General features: G+C 42.0%; 1 protein-coding gene across 2 annotated transcripts; it reads right to left on the reverse strand.

Moving 5' to 3' along the window:
- Positions 1–3,194: 3,194 nt before the first annotated feature.
- LOC146620273 (heparan-alpha-glucosaminide N-acetyltransferase) lies at positions 3,195–27,030 on the reverse strand. 2 transcript variants are annotated; one of them, XM_085369510.1, is made up of 18 exons: positions 26,934–27,030; positions 26,546–26,640; positions 24,351–24,472; positions 23,404–23,519; positions 21,636–21,705; positions 21,478–21,544; positions 19,466–19,548; positions 16,548–16,624; positions 15,685–15,715; positions 15,417–15,577; positions 12,467–12,579; positions 11,964–12,085; positions 11,193–11,316; positions 11,010–11,096; positions 8,379–8,456; positions 5,407–5,477; positions 4,216–4,328; positions 3,195–3,759 (listed from the first exon to the last, which is right to left on the reverse strand). In XM_085369510.1, the coding sequence occupies exons 1-18, from the start codon at positions 27,013–27,015 to the stop codon at positions 3,578–3,580; spliced, it is 1,794 nt and encodes a 597-aa protein (XP_085225636.1). In that variant the 5' UTR covers positions 27,016–27,030; the 3' UTR covers positions 3,195–3,577. The 2 variants fall into 2 exon arrangements, with proteins under 2 accessions (XP_085225636.1, XP_085225635.1); XM_085369509.1 differs by having other exon boundaries at positions 19,466–19,532; positions 21,471–21,544; positions 26,925–27,015.
- Positions 27,031–27,301: the final 271 nt, after the last annotated feature.

A 27,301-nucleotide genomic window follows, 5' to 3' on the forward strand; every position in this document is an offset into this window, starting at 1 on the left:
TTTGACCCTTTTGATCTTTATTAGCAGCAGCTTTCGATACGTAGGTTTTAACCTCCTCGTGATGTTACTCCGAATGAGTCAGCTAAATGCTTCTATTAAAACACAAAGCTTTCTGATGGCATGCAAAACACAAAAGATATCTTTAGACCTGTGTGGTGAGTGTATATCGATTTCATTTTCATCTCTCGACCAATCAGCAGTTCATTTCCATTACTGGCACCATAGTTTGGAAAGCAATTAAGGATTTGAGTCTTGTTCAGGAAGGCTAGATGCACCTTCTGGGATTCAAATAACTTGTGCTCATAAGACAATTACCAAAACCCCTACACCATATTACACAATGTTATTACTGCTTCTGGAGAGTGTGTAATAGGCTTTCACTCAGGAAGAGGAGCTTGATGCCGTTTCATTTCATTAACTAGATGGTCATTTCATGATGTACACCACCTGACCTGATGCTGAGGGACACTGACCTGAGCGCGTTCAATAATGGTACATATACATTATACATACAGATATAAATCACTCAACCTGCTTGTCAGTCATGAGGAAATATTCTGATCTATTACTGAGAATGAACCCTATTTCACTAAGTAAGAGGCTTCGAGTGTGAAATGTGCAAACTAGAACACATGTAAAGGGCTCGGGGTCTCTGAGAGGGGCTTGTCTGATGAAATGGATTTGTGTAATTTCCCTGATTTTTCTAATGAAATAAGTGCAAAAGGTGACGGCCCCATTGATGACACCCCTCTGTGTGCATCTTGACCCCAATTATAGTACTGTGACTTGGACAGCAGATGGTACATAACACAGAGACACACATGCACACAGGAGGAGTGGCCATGGCAACAGACTCATAATGGTTGTCCTGGTGTGTAGTGGAATCACTTGGCCTAATTTGTTAAGTACCACCTCAATATATTTAATTTAATCAGTCTATTCTGAGCATAAAACAAGTGTTATCAAATGAATCCTTAGCTGCCCACACTGACAGCTCGTCAGACATGTTCTTTAGAAACAGGACAGTGCTTTAATGGGTTTCACTGATCAGCATTTTCACATTTTGTACACTGCTCTGCATCTTGCTTTTGATAAAAAACATGTGTGGTAAGTTTGCATCTAAGAAAAGCAAGCTAAACTAATTAAGCCTAGACCAGCAGGTCATTTTAAAAACTCTTTTAAACTCCCACAGATGCTCTAATAATCTATAATTTACAGAGAAGAGTGCTTTTAAAAAGAAAAACATAATAATTTTAGTAGCTCATATTATATTAGGTCAACATACATACACGTCATCCCTGAGCCAAAAGTCCAGGCTTCAGACTGCCCCTAATGTTTCTGAGCTTCTAATAGTTTTTCTCCATTATCAGGTCTGCATGATGTCAGAGAGACACACACAGCTCTGGCTGTGAGCTCGAAAGCTCCGCCCACCAGCTGTCCACACCTACTATTTACAAAGAATCAGAATCAGAATCAGAATGGGTTTATTGCCAGATGTTGAGGTTTACAACATTAGGAAATTGCTGCGGTGCTTCAGTGCAGACAATAAGAATTAAAGTGCTATGTAGAAAGAAAGATATGTGCATGAGATATACATGAGATATATACATGAGAATAAGAATTATGAGTGCTACGTAGAAAGATATATACATGAGTGCAGGTGGTGATCAGTGCCAAACATGGAATGATGCAGTGACACAGCGTAGGGTCATGTGTTAGTGGCGGGTACAGTCATATGGTTATTGTTCATGTGTCCAACAGCAGAGGGGAAGAAACTGTTCTTATGGCGAGAGGTTCTGGTGCGAATGGACCGGAGCCTCCTGCCTGAGGGGAGCAGGTCAAACAGACTGTGTCCAGGGTGAGAAGGGTCAGCTGAGATCCGGGCTGCACGCCGCAGTGTCCTGGAGGTGTACAGGTCCTGCAGAGATGGGAGTCTGCAGCCAATCACCTTCTCAGCAGAGCGCACAACACGCTGCAGTCTCTGTTTGTCCCTGATAGTGGCTTCAGCGCACCACACGGTGATGGAGGAGGTGAGGATGGACTCGATGATTGCAGTGTAGAATTGCATCATCGTCCGTGTTGGCAGGTTGAATTTCTTCAGCTGCCTCAGGAAGTACATCCTCTGCTGGGCTTTCTTGATGACGGAGGTGATGGTGGGCTCCCACTTCAGGTCCTGGGTGATGGTGGTACCCAGGAAGCGGAATGAGTCCACAGAGGTGATGGGGGTGTCAGTCAGGATGATGGGGGGGAGTGGGGCTGTGTGCTTCCTGAAGTCCACAATAATCTCCACTGTCTTCTGGGCATTCAGCACCAGGTTGTTGTGGCTGCACCAGGACACCAGACGTTCAACCTCCCTCCTGTAGGCAGACTCATCCCCGTCCGAGATGAGTCCAATGACGGTGGTGTCGTCTGCGAACTTGATTAGCTTGACAGACTGGTGGGTGGAGGTGCAGCAGTTGGTGTACAGGGAGAAGAGCAGAGGAGAAAGAACACAGCCCTGAGGGGAGCCGGTGCTGATGGTCCGGGAGTCCGAGACATTCTTTCCCAGCCTCACGTGCTGCTTCCTGTCCGTCAGGAAGTCAGTGATCCGCCGGCAGATGGGATCAGGCACATTCATCTGGGAAAGCTTGTCTCGGAGATGGTCTGGAAGGATGGTGTTGAAGGCAGAGCTGAAGTCCACAAACAGGATCCTGGCGTAGGTTCCTGGGGAGTCCAGATGCTGCAGGATGAAGTGTAGGGCCATGTTGATGGCGTCGTCTACAGACCTGTTGGCTCTATATGCAAACTGCAGGGGGTCCAGGAGGGGGGCCGTGAGGGTCTTGAGATGGGAGAGAACTAGGCGCTCAAATGACTTCATGACCACAGATGTCAGAGCCACGGGTCTGTAGTCATTTAGTCCAGTGATCCTAGGTTTCTTGGGGACAGGGATTATGGTAGAGGACTTGAAGCAGGCAGGCACATGACATGCCTGCAGTGAGGAGTTGAAAATGCCAGAAAACACTGGGGCCAGCTCGTTTGCACAGTGTCTGAGGGTGGCAGGAGACACACCGTCTGGGCCGGGAGCTTTCCGAGCATTCAGACTCCTAAACTGCTTCCTCACATCTGCTTCATGAATATGAAGAGTTGTGGTCGGAGGAGGTGGTGTGAAATCCTCTTTTGTGTGGGGTGAGGGGGCGGGTGTTGCAGGTGAACAGTTTGAAGGTGGTGATGGCTCTATGGAGGGGGGAGAGGTGGGGGAATGAGTGTCCAAAGTGCCTCTATTGTTGGGGTCGTTGAAGGTGTGAAGGCTGCCTGATGGCTCGTCAAAACGGCAGTAGAAGTTGTTAAGGGTGTTGGCTAAGAGCAAGTCATCAGTGGAGTGGAGTGGGGGGTTTTAGGCCAATCAGCCAATCAGAAGAAAGTTAAAGTAAGGATCCATTGAATGGTTGTACTAAATTCCAGTATAACATAAATAAGGATTATAATATACTCTAGCAAAGGAAAATTAAAAAAAAAAGTTTAAAATTAGCTTTAGAGGCTGCCTTTAAATTAAAATATAAAATAATACAATCTACAGAAGTGGGATGGATTATCCTGCTTATATTTTGAGGAAAAATTTCTTCCTGTAGAGCAGGTAGGCGATGAGCAGCCACAGTGCAGTCCCCCACAGGCTTTGAAAGAGCCACTCCCAGTGGCTCTGCTGGAAGCGCATTTCCCAGCTGAAAGGGAAGTAGAAGCCCAGGAGAGAGTGGCCAACATACACAAAGATGGAGTTCATCCCTGTGGAAGAGGGGAGGAAAAAAGACAAGTTATTGAACAGGGTTTATACAATTTAAAGGATTTTTCCCTGCTTTCCATAATAGCTGAATGACTAAAGTTATGTGCAAAAAGTAAAGGCTTTATTGCAGGGATGCTTTCCAAAAAGCTTTCCAAATGAGCTAATCAGTTTAAACTCTTCTCTGGGAGTCTGGCCAATAATGCAAAAAAATTACTGGAAGAAAAGAGTGAGGACCACAAGTCCAAAACCTAGACTATAATCCCTACAAAGGCTTTCAGGACATTTGTTATATTAGGCTGAAAAATGTTTGTCTTTGCATAATCAGCTAATGAGTTGCCAAACACAATTGTCATTGTAGTCAATATTTTAAACTACGTTCCAGCGTTTGTGAGGTTTTTATTCCAACCAAAGCACATACACCTTTGTAAAGCAGCCTGTCAGTACAAGAAGAAACATACCTGGGTATATGAATGGCTGTCCACCCCACCAGCCCTTGATGTCGACGACAAAGAACATGCCTCCCAGCAGCAGGAAAGACAAACAGCCCATACACATGATATAGGACAACGACCTGAAGAAACAGACCATCGACAACACTTTACTACAACAGCAACATTTTACTTGGCACATTTGGGCATCACTAAAATCTGAGCAGAATGGTGTGAAGAACAGTGTAAACACACTCAGTCCATCAATCCTCTGCTGCAGATAAATAACACCCAGAGTCTGTCCTACAAACAGTGAGGCAGTTTGCTGGACTTGTCTATAGCATCAGCATATGGACCCTTGGCATGTGCCTCATGGAGCTGTGCCAGCTAACCACGTCTCTGTCTGTTCCTAAGTGCAAGAATGCATGATGAAATATTATCGCATGTAAAATGGCTCCTTTCTAGAGCCTCCCTGCATTTATTTTTTATTTCTTTATCTCAGCTGAAGTCGAGCCAAAAACGACTCTTAGCTTGGAGTTAATTACTTTTAGACATCCCGGCAAGGACTTGTACCCAGGAGCTCAATAACCTGTGCATGATGAACTGCCTATAAAAGCCAGGTAGGTAATGGCAAGTGATGCCCCATGTGGAACATCATGAGGAATTTGCTTACACATCACAGATGAAATGGCGTTCTTCCTGCTACAACATTTGAATGATTCACATCACATATAAAGGGAAATGTGGGAGTGGAAACAAATGCACGAGTCATAAAGTAACCGATGTGTGAGGTGGTAACTGTGTCACATTTCATGCAAAATCATTACAAACATTTACCAAAGTGCTGTGCCTTGTTTTTCTAAAAAGGCTTCTAATAGTTTGGGAGCAGTTAAGACTGCTTTGTGGTTATACAGTTACATTTCCCAGAGTCTGAGCTCTTTCCATCACACAGAGGTGGTAAAACAGTGAGTGAGTGCTTCTGGGGGAGGATGAAGCATTCTTTATTTCGCTGGCCGTAAGGAAGAGTGATCATGTTGGGAGGATGTATAACGGCAACACCTCACACTCCCAACAGCCCGGGTGATTATTTACAGCCGTAGCTGTCGTTAGAGGTAAGTAAACGCGTGTTTTAGCAGCCTTGATTTGTGTCTGTTGGAAATCCCATCCTTTCTTTTTTTGTGAGGAAAAGTGGCTGGATTTAGAGGGTCAGGAAGCACTTACCAAAGGTTTTTATTGACAGGTATAAATCCTCCGTCTCGCGTGCACTTAGAAAGGATGGCTGCGGAGATTCCCTGAGGGTGGAAATGAAACAGATTTCAAATCGATGGAGGGCGATAAAGCAATCTGTATTGGGCTGCTAAAACGTGAGGCAACAGTATCAAGCAGAGTCCACCAGATAAACCGACAATCAGAGAGTTACGTGGACATGGTCCATTAACTTATACACACACACACAAAACACTAGACAGGACTGCAAACACACCAAAACAATGAGCTGAAAAACATTAAAACGTGGGTTTGTCACTACAGTAAAACACCACCGAGAGGCATCTACAAAGTCCAACACACTGAGGCCCAACTGACTCCATGTTCATATTTACTCATGATCTGCTCAACTCTACATCAGTAAGCACTTTCATAGTCTTAACTATCCCCCACCCTCCCTGTATGATTTAGATACATGAAGAAAGATTTTGTGCTGCACAGAGAAACCCAGGACAGCAGATCAGGATCCAAACATGCTCGTTAGGTGGATATCCATCATGTGTATAGATGACAGAATCGATGGTGTGGAAATAGCCTAGCTGGGGCTGGATTGAGTCTCCAGGCTATCCAGGCAGCAGGATGTGGGATGGGGCTGGTATGTGGGGCAATCGCTCAATTTCAATCTCTCACTTCTGGAGCCTGATCGTTGGACTTTAATTAACAGGGGCTGCTGTTTATTATGAGGAAGACACATGGCTGCCTGTGAATATCAGCCTGCCACAGAGATCACAAAACAATAAACCATGGCCTGATGTTTACTGTATCCACACTTTCTGTTTTTCCTGTGCTTAACGCCGACCCAGTTGTCGGGTGTGTGCAGTAATAAGTTTTCTCCTCCTCTGAGGAAACCTGCTAATGTTAAGAGCACATGTCTGAAACAAAAGGCAGCTCGGCTCTGCTTCCTGCCTCCCCCTTTGAGCCGAAATCTTATTAGAAAAGTCAATATCAAGAGCAGGCCAATCGCTAAAACTAATTTTGCTTTCTGTGTTGGTAAGACATACAACCAAAAATAGACTTAACCACTGAGATTAAAAAAGTCAAATCAAATATACACGTGCAGAAACGGTGAAACAAATATATGCTGCGCTGATTCTTTATTCCCGTGTCTGTTCCTAAAATCAATAACGATGGTCTGCTCTCACTGCCAGCCGATGCAATGTGAGAAAATCTATTCTATTGCATTTTTCTATCTCAGCTAACCAGGATTTAAGCTACTCTGTCGAGCCACATCTAAATACTGTAAGATCCAGAATATCGCACCTCCAACACTGTAATCTTGAGTAGCATCCGCAGCATCTATCAGCTGGTAAACAATGAGATACAGTGGAAAAAACATTAAAGCCTAATGTTTATTTATGACAGCATGAGCTACTTTGTCACTGTGCGCCGCTGGGAGAAGCTAAATGGATCTAATTTATGTCACCTCCCTCCAGCCACTCATCGCACAATGATAGTCAATAAGATTCAACACCTGGAGACATAATGGAGCTTTGTCCTTTAAGAAGTGAGGTTAATGACGTTAAATTCTCGCAACAGAATTTCAATTGATTCTCACATATACGAGCAGGACTCTGTCACTGAGTTTCTTCCTACTGTCCTTTTGGAAAATACTGTCTGGATGGAAAAACGCTGCTGTTACAGACCTTTAAAACTTCACTGAGATATTGTTTTGGACATATTAGACTACAAAAATAAACAGATTTGACTTGAAAAACCTTATGACATAGTAGTAAATAAAATAAACAATTTCTTTAACACCAGAACCTTCAACGCTGTTTCAACTCATGTGTCAAATAAGTAAATAAACGTCTTGCAGTCATACACGTAACACTCTGAAGGAACCTGATACCCAAAGCTGGACAGAAAAGGCACCCAAATATACTGGAACTACAGAACTTCAGACAAGTCTTTCCCTGCTTCTGTGTGTTTTTTCTTTCGCTGCACAGATTTTCCGTCCTGCGCAGCTTGATTTCAAAGGCCGTGCGATGCAGCCAGCTCTTCCAGCTCTATCATCGCTCCAGGTCACAGAGCTGCCGGTTCAGGATGTCTGCCTCCACAGCACGCAGGCTCCTCCTAACCCCGTTTCACAAATGAGCTATATCTCTGGAGCATCACGCTGCACGTACATAAAAACAGTGGCAAGCACAGTTCAGCGGAGACTAGCCTTCCTACGTGTCTGTCTGTCAGTCTTGCTAGAGCAGACTAGCAGCCTCCTGTCACAGGTTTAGAAATACAAAACAAGCCATCTCCTGTAACACTTGGCTTCTCCCTGGAGGATGCATTCCCCCTCTAAATGAAATGGAGGCCAGCCTGGCTCTTTTTGTGTTTTAAGACCACCCAGAATCTCAAACAAATATGACCTTAAAAGCTTTTCAGACAGGCATTACCTTTTTATCCTAGGTTTGAATGCACTTTAATAATTCCTTTCTTAAATCTGCCATGTTTGGTTTGCTTATTGAGACCTCGCTTGCAGCTTCCTAAACTGATCATACTCTTAGAGTAGATGCTTTTATGCTTGCAGCAGACTGTAAGTAATATGCATAACTCTTCCAATCCAAAACCACATGTAAAGCACAGAGAGGCAACGAGACGCAGCGTGTATTCCCCCGAGGGTCCGGATACCCATGTCTGCCCGGAAACACAGCCACACATGGATGTTGTTTAATTGTACTGAGATCACACACATGTCCTCTGCTAAGTCCTGCTAATGAATGACTTCAGCAAGCTACAGTATGACTAATACCCAAGAGGCTGGAAAACACGTTGCAGAATTTACCTGCAAGGTGAAGTGAAACACTGAGACCATAAAAGTGCTCGGCTCTGAGTGAATCACAGGAGCAGGACAGTTATTGGGTGTCTTGGTTTTAAATTAACAACTGACTTTATATTCATTTCCTACAGCAGCTCTGCTTAAAACCTCCACGTACCAGGATGAGGGTCCACACTAGGAATCGGCACAGGATGTGGATATTCATCTTTTTGTAGAAAATTATAATTTTCCCCGCCTGTGAAAGAAAGAGGCAGAAATAAGTACAGACCCCACAGCCTATTCACTCATCTCTTTAATGAGAAATACCACATAAACACCAACACCCGGTGTGTCCGCGTACTTGCCCTTGGGTAACCAAATAGGCCTGGGATGTGGCTGTCGAAGCCACGTCCCTGACATGGCGGTCACGTTTCTCCTATCCCATGGAGCCAGATGTGGGGTGTTAGTCATCCGCACCCTCTGATTAATTTGGTGATGATGAATATGTTTCAGCTGTGAACATTAGCATGGACCAACACAGAGGAAGCCAGCGGACACCTGGCGTGTCGTCTAAGACTCGCTGACTGAAGGGCTCAGAGCAAACCGCCCACGGGGAATTGAGCAATGTGGTCACTTTTTCATGTTACCTTCCCACAACCCAAATGGTTATAAGTGCCACTGTCACCATCTGAGACGCAGGTCTGAAGAACAAAAAGGGCCTTCCTACTTTCTAACAGCATTTTGTCATTAAAGTAGGGCAGCTGTGCATTTACAGTGAGACAGGAAAACATCTGTCACATAATCTTTACTGTAGTCACACTGTAGGTTTATATTAACATATTAACACTGAAGAGCATCACTGTCTGCACAATGAAGCCATTAAAACTTTCAGTCTAATCAAGTCAAACTGAGTATTTTAAAGTCACATCTTCAGAAGGTTCTGATCATTTCCTGTCTCTAAGATATTTTCAGCCTGCTTTTTGTTTTTGACAGGAAAGTTTTGTGTTCAGTTGAATTCAATTAAACTTTATTAAAATAGTGCCAAATCACAACAACAGTTGTCTAAAGTGCTTTATATTGTAAGGCAAAGACCATATAATAATACAGAAAAAACTCCAACCATCAGACAACCCCCTGTGAGCAAGCACTTGGTGACTGTGGGAAGGAAAAACTCCCGTTTGACAGGAAGAAATATCAGGCAGAACCACAATCAGGTAGATGGAGCCATAAACCACTAGTTGTGGGTTTATAAGACCTTTTTGAATAAGTGGGCTTATTATTATTATTGCAGTATTTTGTTGTGTACTTCTAATGTTTTATAAACCTGCAGAGACTCTAAAATATACAGTTTCTATTCAGGATCAAGTCCAGTGGAGGCAAATAAAACTTTAAGGTTTTTTTGCAATGCATTTTGAAAACACAAAACATACATATATTTTTTAGGCTCGAAATCAATTCATGGCAACTATTTTCTCAGTTAACAGTACAGTGGTGCAGTGGTTAGCATTGTCATCTCACAGCAAAGAGATTCTGGGTTTGAAGCGGCAAGCCAGCCGGAGTCTTTCTGTGTGGACTGTACAGATTCTCCCAGCGACTGCATTGGCTCTCTCCAGGTAATCGAGCTTTCTCAAGCAGCCCAAAGACACACGTTAGGTTAACTAGAGATTCTAACTTGGTGTAAATATGAATGCCAGCAGTTCACTGTCTCTACATATTAGCCCTGTGATACTGGGTTACGGGTTACAACCTGAACAGGATGCCAGTCTACCAGCTGGGCTGGACTCCAGCAACCACATGACCATGAGTGTTGTCCACATTAAAGAGGACTGGGACATTTAGCTTGTTAATTTTGCAGAAATGAGCTTCCTCCAAAGGGTGGCTGGCCTCTCCCTTAGAGATAGGGTGAGAAGTTCGGCCATCCGGGAGGGGCTCAGAGTAGAGCCGCTGCTGCTCCACATCGAAAGGAGCCAGCTGAGGTGGTTCGGGCATCTGACAAGGATGCCTCCTGGGCGCCTCCTGGGTGAGGTGTTCCAGGCATGTCCCACCGGGACGAGGCCCCGGGGCAGACCCAGGACACGCTGGAGAGATTATATCTCTCGGCTGGCCTGGGAACGCCTTGGTGTTCCCCCGGATAAGCTGGAGGAGGTGGCTGGGGAGAGGGAGGTCTGGGCCTCTTTGCTTAGGCTGCTGCCCCCGCGACCCGGCCTCGGATAAAGCGGATGAAGATGGATGGATGGATGGATTTTGCAGAGTTTAAAAGCTGATTTAAACAATTTAACCAAAGCTATGTATGGCATAGGTAATTTTACCTAAATGAATAGTGAACAAATACAGATTTGGCATAAAAAACACATGAGTGGATCTGTCCTGCACTGTATCAACAGTTCAGGCTAGTGGTGGTGCTGTTATCAGGTGTCGGAAATATTTTTGGCACACTCAGTACCCACTGAGCATTCTTCTTCACAGCCAACCTGAGTATTGTTGCCAATCAGTCCATCGCTTTGTGACCACAGTGTACATATCACCTGGTGGGTACACGCAGCATATTATAAAGCTCAAATCATCTCTTAGGTGGTCACTACAGTCATCAGGTCTCTATTCAATACAGAACCTTTGGGATGTGGTGGATTGGACAATTGTCAAGATCTGCCTATGCAGGTCACTAAAAATGCAGACACTTGGACTAAACTTGGCAGAAGCAAGCCATTTATTAAGGCTGCGCAAAAAAATACAAAGGCAGGACTAAGACTTTTTTTTTTTTGCCACTCATGCCACTCACTGCATCGTACAGGAGAAACTTAGATCTTACCTGCATCCCTAGAAATCCAATGACAATGGAGTTGATGGTACTCAGAACCCCCTCTGGGTCAAAGGGCTGTGTGGTGCGATACATTTCCTGGAAAAAGCAAAACAAAACCATGCAGTTTATAATTTCACCTACATTGGTTTATAGCAGAAGCATTGTATTGCAATATGTGATGAACATTCCTACTTTGCACGTGGGGTATCTGTACATGTTATCACCAAACATCCACCTATCGATGTATCCCGCTGCACCTCCCGTGCAGTTTGGGTAAAGCCCGTTATCGCCAATTCCACCGGCTCCTAAATACCCTCTGTTATCAAACAAGAACATAATTATTGTAGCTGTAGTTATTACAAAAAACAATGTTTAATGAAGTGTTTTGTGTTTATATGAAAACACAATACCCAGATGCAGCAGAGAACGCTCGGTGTTCTAATACCAAAGGTGATTTTAATATTCTTAAACCCTGTATAGCAGTTGTGTCTCAAGCCACCACACATTCACGTTCAAGGAAGAAAAAACCCAAAACTCAATCAGATGAAAAGACACAGAAGGACTGAGAGTAAAAAGTGCTACAGCTTGAACCCACAGTACTGTAAACGTGATGTCATGCAGGGTCACAGAGAAGGAAAAAACAAAACAAAAGACAAAAAGCAGAAGACACAGAGCGAGGAAGATGGATCCTCTGCCTCCGCTCCTCTTATTGCACATGACAGACTGAGATTGGCTAATTAGGCTCTCTGAAGCATCCACCACGGGCCCATAAATCACAACGGTTCATAACACCTGCAACACAAGGTGCACACTCACACTGTTGCAGCACAAACAGGCCCAACTGGAGATTATCTCAGCTTCGACACATAGGAAATTTATGCTTTTAGCTTAAGTGTACGATGCATTAGTGAGGAGATTTGACCTGAAATGCTATATGACAGTGGGAGTCATGTCCAGACTTACGTGGGGCAGTTGGGAACAGGCATGAGGAAAGTTAAGCACAGCCACAAAGTCTCCAGCAGGATGATAATCAGCCACTGCGGCCAGTAAAGGAGAATATCCTGGACCGGGTTCCACCCGTTATACTGCATCATACATAAAGCACATAATATTTTTGTTTTTAGGTCCAAAACTGTTTCGCATTTAGGTATTTTTTTAGCATTAAACTAAGTTTTGGGATAGATTGGTCCACTTGAATACACAACAAATTCATAATTACTAAACATTTTTAACTCTTCTTGGAGCTTTAGAGATGTCTGTCTGTTAATCTGGACGAATATCTGAGCTCCGCACGTAACGAATGGATGGAACTTGTTGAACTGTTCAACAAAGACTTCCACTGCACTGAACTCACAGGTCCATCGACTCTTTGACTTGTTATTCGTGTGCTTTTTCAGGTTAGACTCCTTTAATTTTTTCTCTTGTGTGTAATGACTGAAATAACTGAACTTGACAGAACTGCTCACCGCAGTCAGTGGGATTTCTTTCTGGCCCCAGAAAGTCTGCAGGAGACACAGAACAAAGTAGGTGAAGCCCAGACGCTGCAGCACTCCTGGGATCCTCAGCCAGGACCAGGACACTAGAGCACAGTGAAGAACACACAGCATGAACGCTCACTGTGGCACCTTAATACTGACAGACAGTGATTTAAATAACATATGAACTTATAATTCACAAAAAGCACGCATATTAAGTCATTTCTGTAGACACAAGAAATCAAGAATTTTCCCAATTATCCCGACGCCACTATTACTACAACTACTTCTGATAGCAAGTTGATGTACGGCATAAAGGCTGGAGAGAGCTCATGTCAGCCTTCAGGATACGAACATGTCAAGAAAGAGGGTAGCTAATCAAACATTCATCAACAGTTATCTCTCGGTCTCACCAAATTGGGAAGGATAGGACTTGCTGCTGCTGGAGAGAGATTGATGGTAATCTACACATTAGCTAATTGAAAACCTCTTTGCCACGCAAAGTGCCGTAAAAACAATATGATCCCAATCATTGATCCGGACAAATCAAATAAGAGGCGGAAATCTTTTCTTTCGCAGGAAAAGGGGAAGCTCTTACTAATGACACTTTAGTTAAAGATATATGTTACACACCCCTGCAGAGATAATTGACTGTGTCTGTCGCCTGATAAAATTATCACGTCCTACAGGAATGTGCAAAAGTATTGAGCCATTGTTCATTCCTCTATACATATAAGGCAAAAATAGAGTTTGATGTGACAATTTTGACGAGATCGAAAGTCAATATATTTTTTCTACACAGCCTGAACTGTCTTAGGAAAGCTTTCTTCAGATAGTTTTCAGGAGTAGTTCTCCAGGTTTCTTGAAGGACAGTTAAAGCTTTTCTTTGGATGTTGGCTGCCTTTTGTTCTGTTCTCTGTAAAGATGATCCCACACCGCTTCAGTCACGTTGAGGTCTGGGCTCTATGGAGACCTATCCTTGACTAATTGTGTTTCACTGCGTTTTTCTATCCAGGTATCATTTTGCTGATTGTGCTGAGTTGTGTTTGTCATCATTTCCATGCTGAAAAAATGAAGCTGTTGTTAACCAGATATTTTCCAGATGATACTGCATTGTGGATCAAAATCTGATGGTACTTTCCTGCATTCGTAATGTTATCAATTTTGCTAAGATACCCAACAGCACTGGCTGAAATGCAGGCCCAAACCATGACTGAGCCTCCACCGTGTTTAACAGAAGGCTGCTAACAGTCACCGTCGCAGCGCTCTCCTCACACAAATGGGAAGAAATTATGTGTTTCTGTGACAAGTTACAGAACAAAGTAACAAAGATTAAAGATTCGGTTCTTTAATTGTTTGTTAAAGAGCGTAACAAACAAGCATCCCTGGAAATGGTTAGGCACAAGGACTAGACTGAAAATGAGTGAAAAAGCAGTCAATTGTATTGATGACAATACACTATCAGCCTTTAGTGGCTCAGTGGTAAAATTAACATGACAGTCTGGCACCCTGGAAGAAAATATAAAGAAATCTAGGATGGTTCAAATCTTTTGCACAGTATTAGAATAAATAATTAAGAATCAAATAGCAGAAAAGAGCAAAATGGGAAAATTTCATGTTTAATAAGAATTATCATTTTAAGTTGAATCCATTTACACAAGAGTTTGAAAGTAAGCTGCAGCAGACTGTAACACAGTTTTTCTCCCACATTTATGCATTTTCTTTGTGTTTGTGTGTAACGGACACCTTTTTTGACGTTCAATACTATTTAACTGAAGCTGTCTGCTTCCAATCTATGAGCACTTTCAGTGATAGATAGACAATATTATAATATGTTGGTAGTCAGCAAAACTGAAAAAGCCACTAAAAAAGTAGGGCAGCCAGAACTTTTCAAAACTACATTTCAAGGTTTTTAATATGAATCTGCTTTGACCACTTTTTGGGACATCTAACCACGGTAGGGTTTTTGAAATTACTCCTATTTGATGTCAAAGGTTAATACCTCCTTTTCTCTCTTCTGACATTGAAAAGCATTTAACATATTGAGTTAATGTGACTCCATTCTCTTATTAGATCAAGCTCTGCGACTGAGCTGCAGAGGACGTCCTTGGAGACAGAGGGCAAAGCTGCAGTTTATGGTAAAAGTCAGTGTGCTGTTGTGACCAGCTCCAGCAGCAGAGTCTACAGCAGCTGCGTGGAGCTGACGGCTGTAACACTATCTGTTTGTAATTGTCCATTACCACAGCGGTTGTTTTTGCTCTATCTGCCTCTGTTAAACATCCCCTGGTGCTGGATTTTGAGACTGCACACACAACAACAATATTTTTGTTAACCCAGTTAAGCAGACATCCACCCAGGAAAGTCCATTAGCACCACAGATAGCTAATGTGTGAAGGGCGCCCTTTGCATCCCAGGTGGATGGGGGATTTTCAGCATTATTCCTCTCCTTTAACCCTGACCCAGCCATGAAGTTTGGCTTTTATCTCAAATCAGGAGATCAACCCACTTAACATCTCTGTCGCAGACCAACAAACAAAGAAATTTACTTGACTGTAAAAAAAAAAGTAGCTATCACATTTGAAAAGCTAAACTCATCATTTCAGTTTCACCTAAAAAAATGAATTCAGCAGCTACTGGTTGCAGTGACGAATGAAATATCTAGTTACGACATCTGTGTCAAAAGTATTTGATGTTGCTCAATTTACAGGAAATGCACTTTGCCTTCAAGCTTGCACATGAGCGGGTGTATTACCACACAGAAATCCTTGTCCCCACCTGTGCTAATAAACTTGCTTTGCTGTATGCGAACATATTACTACATGAGCTGGAGTCTGCGTAGTGTAACTGACCTGAAAAAGTACATATCGATCGATAGATCGATAGATACACACATATGAGGATTTAGTTTGACTGAGAATCAGAATACACAATGTGCACCTACGTGGTCCGTCTTTGGGAGAGTAGTTGAGAAAGCAGAAGCCGAGCAGCAAGAGGACGACTGTTCTCCAGGTGATTTTTCGTAGCAGCTGCAGGCGGCTAACTCCTCTCCTCTGCATGGAACTGAAAGCCAAAACCACTGAGGTCCCAATTACAAACACAAACCTGGAAGACATAACAGGATTATGCCATTCAAACCCACATATGAACTGTACAAACAAGAAAAGTAGTAAAAGACGTTAAATAGGTCAGGCCCCTTGTGCCAAACCTACCATGGCATGACAAGATCCGCCACAGTTAGACCTGCAACAATTTCAGAAGCATAAAATCAATTAATACCAACAGACCAACACACACTTGATCTCATCAGAGAGTTTACAGTTCTTGCCCTTCCATACACACAAAGACAATAAGATGAATTAAAAACAATGCTCCGTCCTTAAAGCGCTGCTTCTGTCATTAACTTTCCATTTTGAAGAGGCGTGATTAATAAATATTTACACTCCTGTGACAGCAGCAGTCCTGCAGCCAGGCGAAGATTAATCAATCCAGCTCTGAAATCAATGCACCTCTGTACATGTGGCAAAAAAAGCTATTACAAAGTTAAAATTGTGAACACCCATAAACAATTACAGGAATTTTCGAGAAAAAATTGAAACTGAAATTAAAACAAAAAAAAGAAAGTTTATAAGAATATTTACTTTTTCTTGTTTTAAATACTTTTTCAACCAAAATCTCTACTTCAACCAAGATGCCTTGCTTAAGAGTACCTCAATACTGGCTATCATAACATTGGAGTGTTACTCATTCCTTCCTCCTCCCTCATCTTCTTCCAGCTGTCATTTAAATCCTCCTCCTCTCCTCCCTGATCATTAACAAGAATAAACATCTATGGATCATGGTGTTGATTTTGCTTGTATGAGAAATGACACCCTGTGTTTTTCTTAACTACATTCATCATAATTAGTGACAACGCGTCAGAAAACTCTGCTAACACTATGGGGAGGATTTCGCCGCTGAAGATCAGGCGATTGCTGCATCATCGTTGTGTGCAGGGAGTAAGGTGCGGGCTGTAGGGTACAAGCAACTGATTTAGTTTTCCCTTATGTCAATTCACGTGCATCATGTACTTAACCGTTCCAAGGTGCGTGCTGAAAGAACCAGTAGCCTCCACCACCATAGTTCACAAACACCATCACAGTCAGGGAAAACCTATAAAGACAATACAAGTCGATATCCAGGAAAGAACAAATGAAGAAAATGTGTGAGTGAGGCTGAAAAACTGTCAATAAAAATATATTATTCAAGTGCAATCCTTGATTATAATTAAAAATTAACTTCTGAATTAAAGTTAAAGAGAACACAAGAGGGGCTTTTATTCAGTCTCCCTCCAAATACAAGGTAATGCAATCTAAGCATTATGAATCACTCAGGAAATGAACGCTTGTCCTCTGGATCTCCTCAAGCAGGAGTGCTGACTAAAGACTTTGCATCTAATATATGATACACTTTATACTTTAGCACTGGCCGAGTCTGCTGAAACACAGCGCACGTGATGGAGTGCTTCACTGAATCATACACTGGAGGGAAAAAGGTGTTTGCGTTGCATGTCAGAAAATGGGCGGTGGGCCACTACACAACACAAACTTGCACGGTAATGCAATGATCTGGGCCAGGCTGAATCTTTTCACCATCTGTAATACGTGAATTTATGTTTTCGTGCGTAATCAAAAAGAGTAATAAAATCATAAAGGGGGGGGGTCGTAACAACATTACGACAACCTTTAAGAAACAGCCTGCCTGATAAGGTGCACTGTATCTACCTCTGCCTCCTCTTGTTTTTCTGCCTAGATTCAATTAAGAGCTGCACTGAAGCCATTACTGCTCTTTTAGCCCCAACCTGCTGATACAAGATTTTAATCGGTCACTATCATCTCAAAAGGGCTATTAAAGCAGAGTAAACCCTGCTGCATGTGTCCATGTTCTCTTCCTCTCTCTCTCTCTCACACACACACACACACACGCACATGCACACACACACACGCACACAAGCTATCGTGTAAATTTTGATGAACGCATCCATTAGTTGTCATGGCAACAAAGACAAAGGTTAAATCGCCAGCCAGATGAGACCCTGTGAAAATTGCAGTAATATCCCAGATTATTGGCCATACTTATAATTAAAATTCCCCGCTGTCCGATTGGAAATGAGACCCCCATCACTTTACATATGCCACACATCTGTGACAATACAGGCTGCTAATTATGATGAGTGCTCAATTAACATAATGTACACTAAGGAACTCTTTGTTTTCTGTTGGATCAAAGTTAATAAGGTGCAGGTTGACACAGCAGGCATTTTCTTTTTTTTTTTGGTTCCTAATCAAGTTTAGGTTGTTAATATGCCTTTGAAGCTCTGCAGTGAACATTTGCCACTTTAGTAATAGACTTAATTCCTTTCTGGGAATGAGCAGGAATGATTTATAGCTAACAGATTACAGAGAGACCTGTCTGTTGCAGCACTGACAGCCAGTTATGACTCACTGATAGACACTTATGGACGTCTTTGATTTGAATCATTGTACATGCATTACCAATTAGAGTATCAGCTTAGTACTTTCCCCCCATTGCTAATGGATAGCTGCAGTCTATCCCTGCACAGTGTTGAGTTACCCACTGTACTGGCCATATCAAGTACACGGACACCCAATCTAGTCATAATAAATTACAACTACAGTTGAAAAGCCAAGGTTCTATTTTTTTTGTGGCCAAACATCAGAGCGTATCTGAAACCCAATATGTAGGAAAACTTGGATCTCAGTCAAAATAAGGCACAGAATGAGTCAGCCACCTGCTGTTAAATGCGGCTCACAGTTCTTGGTTTTGCTGTAATAGTTGTTTCGTCAGTTGTATGCTGCTGCTAACTACTGACAGTGCGATTTTCAACGGTGACGAAACTGGTGAAAGGCTTTTAGCAATGTGGCACAAGATTAAAATCCAAATCCTTTTAGAAAAATTAACGTGCGACCATACGCCACAGTTCTCTGTATATCATGTCAGGAGAGCCCGAGCAATGATCAGAAAAACCTTTCAGCTGGGAAGAAAAGCTGTTTGGCTTCAGAAATGTCTCAGCATTTATGGCAGATGACTGATGTGTCTGTTCTCTGTAGAAAGCTGTTACTTATCCGGGGGTAGGGATCATAAGTCATGGGTCTGAGGAGGCGCACACAGCGTTAATCTTTAGAGCTGAGTCACAGTTTGATTAAGTGTGACGCCAGGTAGGAGCGTTTCCGGTATTACCATTCAGGACGTACGCACCTGTAACCCCGGAGTGACATTTCAGCTAACGAGATTGAGGAGGACTGAGGCAGGAAGTGGAAATGAAGGGAAATAAAACTGAAATGTATCCTCCCCCTGAACTCATACAGATTCTGAAAATGCACTCAAGCGCTTGAGCTCCCAAACTAAATAACAGCATGTTGTATTTTCAGCCCGCCACATATGCTCGGTGATTTTCAGCTGGCTCCTCGTCCAAAAGGAAGCCACAGATGGAGAAGATGCCAATTGTCTGCTGGATGCTGCCTGTGTGCTGCTGGATTTCCTCTCGCTCTTCAGTTTGGCAGGAGATCTATTGCTGGGTGGATGTGTGCTGATATGTTGACTGTATTATTACATCAATTATTTGGCGAGGGGGAGGTCAAAGCCACACCAGCATCCTGTTTCCAGAGAGGCGTGCTTTGTGTCTAGCCCTAGGCCACAATTAAGGCGAGCAGGGAGCCCAGATTCAATCACATGCATCACTCCTGTCCAACAGAAACACACTGTTCCAAACCCAACACACACTGCTATCAGAAACCATGCCCAAAGCTATACCGCCTGATAACAAAAGCTTGAAGGAGCATGTGGCCAGACTGTGACCCCTGTAATTATTCATTATGTCAGGCCTGTAGATCTTTATGATGCCTCAAACTTCTCTAAAAAGAATTAACATGTGAACGAGCTCCATGTGGTGATAGAGCGATAAACACGAATGACTGTTGAAGGTGAACATACCCTCGGAAAGTATCCAGGGAGAGCAGACGTGTTGGTTTAGCTTTAACAGCACCGTGTGCAGTTTCACTAGCATGTGATTCTTCCTGGAGAAAAAACAGCAGGGAGACAAAATAATGTCAACACTCACTGGGATAAAACACCAGTGTGGGTTACTTAAGGGGATTTGACAATTACCAGTGCTTTAAGCTCCATTCATTGTTGCACTTTTAGGGTTAAGGTCGCTTAAGCAGATATTTAAACCCCAAATCAAACTTACATATTTTTCATATCTAGATAGTTTTCTAATCAGCAAAAAAAAATCAATAAAGGAAGAAGAAGAAACACTTTTGACATCTAACAAATCATAAAGTTTGATAACACAAATGTTCCAAAAACATGAAGCACAACACTCTGAGTTATTCTTAAGCAGCTTAATGCTCTGCTTTATTAACTAGGTGCTGCTGTCTGTCTTTGCTTGCTGGCCAGTTAATGTAAAGTGGGCTCATTTCTTTAGATTTTACTTGGGAAATGGGAAAACGGGGGCAGAGTTTTGTTGACCTGTGATAAAATACATGGAAATACAATACATGAGGGATAAACTGCACTATTCCTAACAAGCTTTAAAGTCAGTATTTGGTACGGTCACCATCATGCTGAAAATTCATTTTCTACATTGATACTTGCATCAGTTTTTACAAGATCCTCAACATCACCGACTGAAATGCAACCTCAAAACATGACACAACCTCCACCTTGTTTTACAGATGGTTATAGATAATCATCTCTGCTGAACTCCTCCAAATATATAAAAAATAAATAAAAACCATGGATTCATCTTTCCATAAGACTTGATGTCCTACCGCAGTATTTTCTCCTTGTTTCACTTTCTTAAGAATTTTCTTAAGAACATGACAGTTTATGTATGTAGCCTTTCAGGCCTGTGACTTCTTCTTTTTTCCAGTTTCTTTACATTTTTAGGGACATCCTGCAGACCGTGCCAAGATGTGCCATGTTTCCAGCTAAAAGCTGTTTGGGAATTTACCTCGTCAGTGTAAAAATTCTATTTTATGTCATGTGTTTTTGTGACAGGTTGAAAAAACCTGGATAACTTTTGCTCAAGAGCACTTTTAAAACATTGCAAAAACGTCTGGCTCCTTGGAAGCAAAATATAAAGAACTAAGTGGAGACTTTTGCACACTGTACATAAAATGGCAACACATTTGGCTTTTTATTTGTAGGTAGCAACAGGTAGCAAACTTGTTTAAAAATACTGATAAAGTCAAAGGTTCACTGCTTCCTCATTCACAACTCCTCAAAATTCTCTCCGCCCCGCGTCTTCCCCCCCCTCTCACTGTGTGAAAGGCAACATTTCGATGACTCTGGCCTGTTGCCCTCTCAGTTGGATTAGCCTGGCGTGCTGGCCTCCATGCAGCATTTTAAAGAGCCAGAGCAGGAAGACACCCGCGCTAATATGTCGTGATGGATTTGCGTGCCATCCAGACAACATATGGAAGCCAGAGACATTTTGCTTGAAAGAATGAGAGGAGCTATTCATGTTCACTGAAAATACATGGCAGCTCTTGCCATGAAGCCCGATGATTGGACGGATACAACACTGTATCGTTTTCTATGTAAGTCTGCTGTGTAACTGGCTCTGCTAACATTTATATCAATCACTCCATTAGTGTCTCCCAAACGGCTTGATGACTGGAGCCTCAGAGCAATTTTAGAATGCATCTCGGGCTGCATAGCCGGCCAATGATAATGGTGCAGTTTAACTGCTGGATCAAACAATATTTGATTACCAGAAAAAGGTTTCTACATGAAAGAGATTGTGTAGTTACTTTATATTTTGTATTTCAAGAACAGTAGCAAAGATTTACTGTATATTTAAAAAATAATTTGCTTTTTAATTTAAACTCATAATGGACATACTTTGAGCTGTTTATGACTTATTTAATCAAAATATAATCTCATCTGACATAAAAAAAAATCTAATGTAATATATTTATTAGAAGCAGCATTTAACTTACATTCTCTTCTGAATGCTGTGGGCCTTGGCAGCAAATAGTCTTTATAAATTTTGATGTACAACGCCTCCTGGAAAAAGAAAAACTTTAGGCTGCCCGGTTCTGATGGAAAAGCAATCAGTGCAGGATTCTTGCAGATGATGTAAAAAACACACATGTACCTGCAGATGTAGGGTATCACAACGAATAACAGAGCGATTACAGCCAGCAGGAGTGCTGCCACCAAAATAGCTGGAAAAATAAGTAAAAGGAAATCATTCTGTACCATTCTCTGTCCATGTCAGAAACTTTATACACTACATCTCTATCAGACCAGGATCTGAGTGGGGATAAAGGGGATGACTGCCAGTCCAAACTGTCTGCTATACTAGCCTGTGGGCTCCCCTGTGGCTGTCTTTCAGTCAACCAATGTCAAAGGGGATCCCTCAAGTGACAAACAAGAACCTAATGAAAAATTCTTGGTTGAGCCGCCGAGGAGTAATCACTGCGGGTAATCTAACCCTGCAGGCATGTGAAAATGAAAATGTAAGGCTGTGCTGGAACAAGGATGAGAAAACAATGACTTTGCCAGACTGCCGGAGGGCAGCACAGATAGGAGCAGGGTCAACTTGAGGTTTACAGTGCAAGAGGGCACAAACACTGTAGCGAAGATGGATTTTGTTTGCCCCCCCCCAAAAAAGGAATAGAGCTCTGAAAGCCACCGATTTGCAAACAAAGGGAGATATTTTACACCTGTAGTACTGATTATAAAACTACCTAGGCTTTATGAAATCTCCACATGGTCTTCTTTCGTCAAAGCACAGGAGAGCAGAGTACACGCAGTGGAAGAACAAACAAAAAGATGCCATTTTAAGCCGAGCTGAATCCACACAAGGACATCCACTCTGAACAAAGAGCGGTCACTTAATCTCCTCGGAAAAGTCATGGCATCTCTGGTGTCCATTCATAAAAACACCACAAAGCTCTCAGCGCATGAACCACATTAGAGCTCAGCCACAGACATGCTCGCTCCATCAGTAACCGTTGGTATAAATAGAAAATGAATGGTAGACACTGAAACAACTGAATTAATTTGAGTTCATTGATGTATAAAAGTCGAACAAAGACTTAATAGGAGTCGATCCTGTAGATTTCCTTGTAAGAATTAAGGGCTCTGCAGGTGACTTGTGGTCTGTGGTGTGATACAGAATACACTACTAACACGATTAAAGGGTGCATTTGATAGCAGCTTCACAGAAACATATGCTTAAAGAAATGATCTCATGCTGCTCTGTGGCCAATCAATCTCAGACACTGAAGTAAACTTTTAAAATTCCCTAGCAGAGCACCTCATACCTTTCTTGAGCTGCTGACCAGACCGTTACTTAAGGTGAACAATTCCTATGGGGAGTTTGTATAATCACCGGTCTGTGGAGCTAATGGAAGATCATCATACTGTGAGAGGTGCAGTCACACTGACCATAACAGATAATGGCTACTTGGCCTTAAAAGTCTGATCTACAACATAATCTGCAATATTGTTAAGTAGTGTGTGCATTATGGAGAGAGGCGCTTTCAAAATCCCATTACGCCCTAATCCTTCCACACTCCCTAATGTATTACCCACAATGCTCTACGAGCCAGAAGCAGGCCTTCAAAACAAGCAGAAAAGCTTTTCTTTTATCCCTTTTCAAGAAAGCGAGTCTGATCTGATCAATACACATCATGTCCCAAGAGATGGATGAGAACTGCTGCTCAGTGGATGTGGACAAAAGCAGTGATTCTCCTCTTTGCTGACTCAATTAATGGGATCAAAGGCTTGGCTGGAGTTTGCAGACAGGTACCTTTGCTGTCACTGCGCCCTCACAGCTGAATCCCAGCAGTGTCGGTCAGGGATTCAAAACATGGAAATTTGTCCTCATGTATTTTTCAGTAGTGCTGCGTACTTACGCAGATAGGCATTATTTGGTCTTCTATCCACAATGTGAGTGCAGCTGCGATTATTTGCATCTAGGGTGTAAATCCAAATAGAGTAGTGACCACCTTCCTCATACGTTTGACTCCATCTGCATGGAAAAACAGTGAAATAGTCACAAAGTCTTAAAAGCTCCTATTTGATGCCCGGTTAAACTGTTTTCTTTAAAAGCACATTGCTGCTCTCCTGCTGCAGTAGCACAACTATAAAGCTCAGGAGCACCACCTAGTGTCTGAAGGCTTAAAGTGCATGCCCCTGTCTTCTCACCGTCTCCAGTTTCAGGCCCCAAAAAAAACATCCCTGTGCAAGACTCGCTCATATTGATCCACTGTTGGGATGACATACTAGCTATCACTTGGAGTGTTTTTTTCAAACTGGGAAAAGTAAATCAATAGCAACACAGGCTGGTTAGAGACCTCAGCATTGATTTAAGAAGACCCAGCCCTTTGAAAGGACATAAAAAGCACAAAGGCTTTTCATGGTGCACCATCGCTTAGAGGTGGCCCCAAAATAGAAAGCTTTGCCCTCCTGTGTGGGATGTTCTGGGTGTTTATACATATTAGATCTGTCCTAACTGTTTAACATCCCAGCTGATTCTTCCCCAGGACATGTGGCTTTCAAGCTTTAATGAGCCCTTTTCATCAATATTGGAATGTCAGGTCTTATTAACCCCAAAACAGCCTGTGATCAATACACTGTGAGGTGGTTTAAGGGAGGGCATAACTCAGGTCCAGAAAATGGGTCAGGGTTACTCCTCCAACCCTGTAAATAATTTCACAGGCTGCTGATGCAATCATGTCACCACACTATATTATATCTTAAAACAAGAGCAATGCACTTTCACAGGCAAACAAGCAAACGAGAGACAACTTGCATCTAATTTGTTTTAAGTACCATCTTGAACAAATGTTTAACTTGTTACCTGCAAAAGGTTGCATTCCTGGTTTGTGATTCCACTTGTACTGTCAGAGTAAATTTGGTGCTGATTATTGCAGAAGCATTATTGTTGTTGGGTTTCACTGTGACCAAATGTTGGTACAAACACTGAAAAGCAAAACAAATAAATAATAATTAAATGGGCCTAGCATTAACTTAATAAAAATGAATAATTGTTTGTAAGTAAAAGACTAATTTGATTTAATGATTTAAAGGAATGTGCAAAAAGGGAAAAAATAGTACAATTCAGACAAGCTAGAAAGTCAATATTTAATCTTCCTTTAATCTTTAACACAGTCTGAACTTCTAGCTTCCTTGTAATTTCTTTAAGTAGTCTGTTGGAAGAGTTCTTGAGGCTTCCTGAAGGAAATTGAAAGCTCTTCTTTGGATGTTGGCTGCCTTTTGGTCTTTTCTCTGTCAAGATGATCCCACACTGCTTCAATAACGTTGAGGTCCGAGCTCTGAGGAGGCCATCCACGACTGCTAGTTTTGCACCGTGTGGTTTTTCTATCCAGGTACGCTTTTACAGCGCTGACACTGTGTTGGGGATCATTGTCGTGCTGGAAAATGAAACTGTTGCCCATGCGATGCTTTCCACATGGTGCTGCATTGCGGATCAAAATTTGATGATTCTTTTTTGTGGTCATAATTCCATAAATTTTGACAAGACAACACTATCGACTGAAACGCAGGCTCAACTAGGATTTGGACAAAATTTGGATTCATCACTCAGTAAGACCTGTTTTTGTGTAATTTGGCATTCCTCAGCCTTTCCTCTGTTTCTTTTCTTGGATAATTTTTTCTAGACAGCCAGCCTTCCATTAAAACAATTTCTCATAAAACTCCTTCTTCTTCCTTTTCTGTCCCCCACTTGTCCAGTTTCCTTACACTTTTTAAGAACATGGAGCAATATGCCACGTTTCCAGCTAATAGCTCTGGGAATCACCTTGTTGATTTTTATGAGAGGATGCTATTAACAAAGTGCCTAAAGATTAAATTTAAAATTGATTCTTTGTCTGTCTTTGCCTGTGTAGACACAACACTGGTCCATCCCTTGAGTTAAGTGCCTTTTATATGCATGCATGATTCAAAGGTCAGTGTTAAGTGGTTTAACAAACAAAACACATTCCTCTGGAATTGGTCAGGACTGAAAAAGAGTGAAAAAGCAGCCAATGTCCAAAGAAAACTTCAGAAGGCCTGGAGAAATATTGCTCAAGAACACTTTAAAACATTGCAAGAAAAGTCTGGCTTCCTGGAAGCAAAATATAAAGAAATGACAGGTGGCTCAAAAACAGTTGCACAGTAAAATATAATTAAAGGTTGGATGGTAATATAATGTGCAGAGCAGTGAATTTACAAGCCAAGACGGCCTACGTATAAACAATAGGTCTCCTCATTGACAAACTAAGTTGGGAAACACCCAGTGATAATTCCTTTCCAAGACTGTATGGAGTGAGTAATAGTGTTACGGTTTTGCAATCATAGAAAGCTTATTCAATATGAAATTACAGCATGGTTTAGTAATCTAACAATTCACTAAAAAAGCATGGCTGCAAATGAATTTTCAGAAATGAAAAAATACAAGTCCATACAGAGCCTGCCTAAGCAGGTACTTTACTTGTAACATCCTCTCGTCTCAGGATTCAAACATTTGACATGAGGAAGCATACTCAAGGTTCAAAGTTCAAAAGGTATCATATGTTCCAGCCTCCATTATGCTGCTGAACAGCAGTGTTAAATTATTCAAGGAACAGCACATACTTGGACTTTAAGCACTAAATTTTTCTTACTTTATGCTTGTCTTGTTTTTTCATACAGGTTTATCTGGTTTTACGTATATTCATATGTCTCGTGATGTTTTTATGATGTTCCCTTTACGTTTCCTGATGTCTTTAATAATTCATGGTTGCTTTTTCCAGCAGTAACTGTAGCGCTGTACCCACAGCACATTCCTCTCAGAGACAATCAAGCTCATTTTATAACAAAGGAGAGAAAATCACACATTTCCCTTATGTGAAATTTGACAACAACTTCACAGTGAATTACAATGTTTAACTTTACTGCATCTGTATGTTTGCTAAGATCAGTTTGCGTGACTATAAACTTTTTGAGGAACTGAAAGCGATTTTCCTGCTGATGCTGTGTCTTAATAAAACCACAGTGACGGTGGATATTCTTTACCTTGTAGCAGTAATCTGATGTGTAGGAAGCATGCACTTCTTCAGTCAGCTGGTTATGAAATATGAGCAAAGCCTGATCCATTTTCAGATGAGAGCCTGCATAGATTTAACACAGGCCTGATTTATTAGCTGAGAGTTCTCTTGGACATTATAAAGACAAGATGACAGAACATGGCATCTAATCACTATCACCACTGTGAGCGTGACACTGACTAAATTCCCATACTGACATGTCCATTTGTTGTAATTCAATTCAAACCAGAATTAAGGAGACCGAACAGTGACTTTCACAAGAAGATCAAAAGAGTATAGACAGTACAGTTTTTGCTGCTACTACCAGGACATTTGTGCACAGATGCCTTCACCAGAGCGATCCCCACCCTCCTCACCATTTTCGATGTGTCCTCCGATGCCGCTGGTAAAGAGGATTAACAAAGTTAGACTTGCATGTAGCAGTGTCCCGGACTCCATGTTTCTAGCCGTAACCAGCCTTGTCTACTGCTCATCTTTATAACTCTCACAATATAACCTGTGGTCAAAGGGCAGTATGCATACGTAATTGTTGGTTCCCTTTTCATGTGCTGTTTTGTGCTTACATTTAAGATCACATGTAATCATTGTCATGATTTGACATGAGGGATGCTAAGTAAAATCAGACTAATAATCAGTGAGTTTAAAACGGTCACAGGTATGTATCTGTGGCTCTGTATTAATGCCACAGTCAGCAGACACTCTCCGTTTCACCCCAGTCTAATGG

The sequence above is a fragment of the Diplotaxodon limnothrissa genome, linkage group LG13 (assembly GCF_057381915.1).
Source record: "Diplotaxodon limnothrissa isolate DT_005_m linkage group LG13, D_limnothrissa_male_GT1.1, whole genome shotgun sequence".
NCBI classification, from domain to species: domain Eukaryota; kingdom Metazoa; phylum Chordata; class Actinopteri; order Cichliformes; family Cichlidae; genus Diplotaxodon; species Diplotaxodon limnothrissa.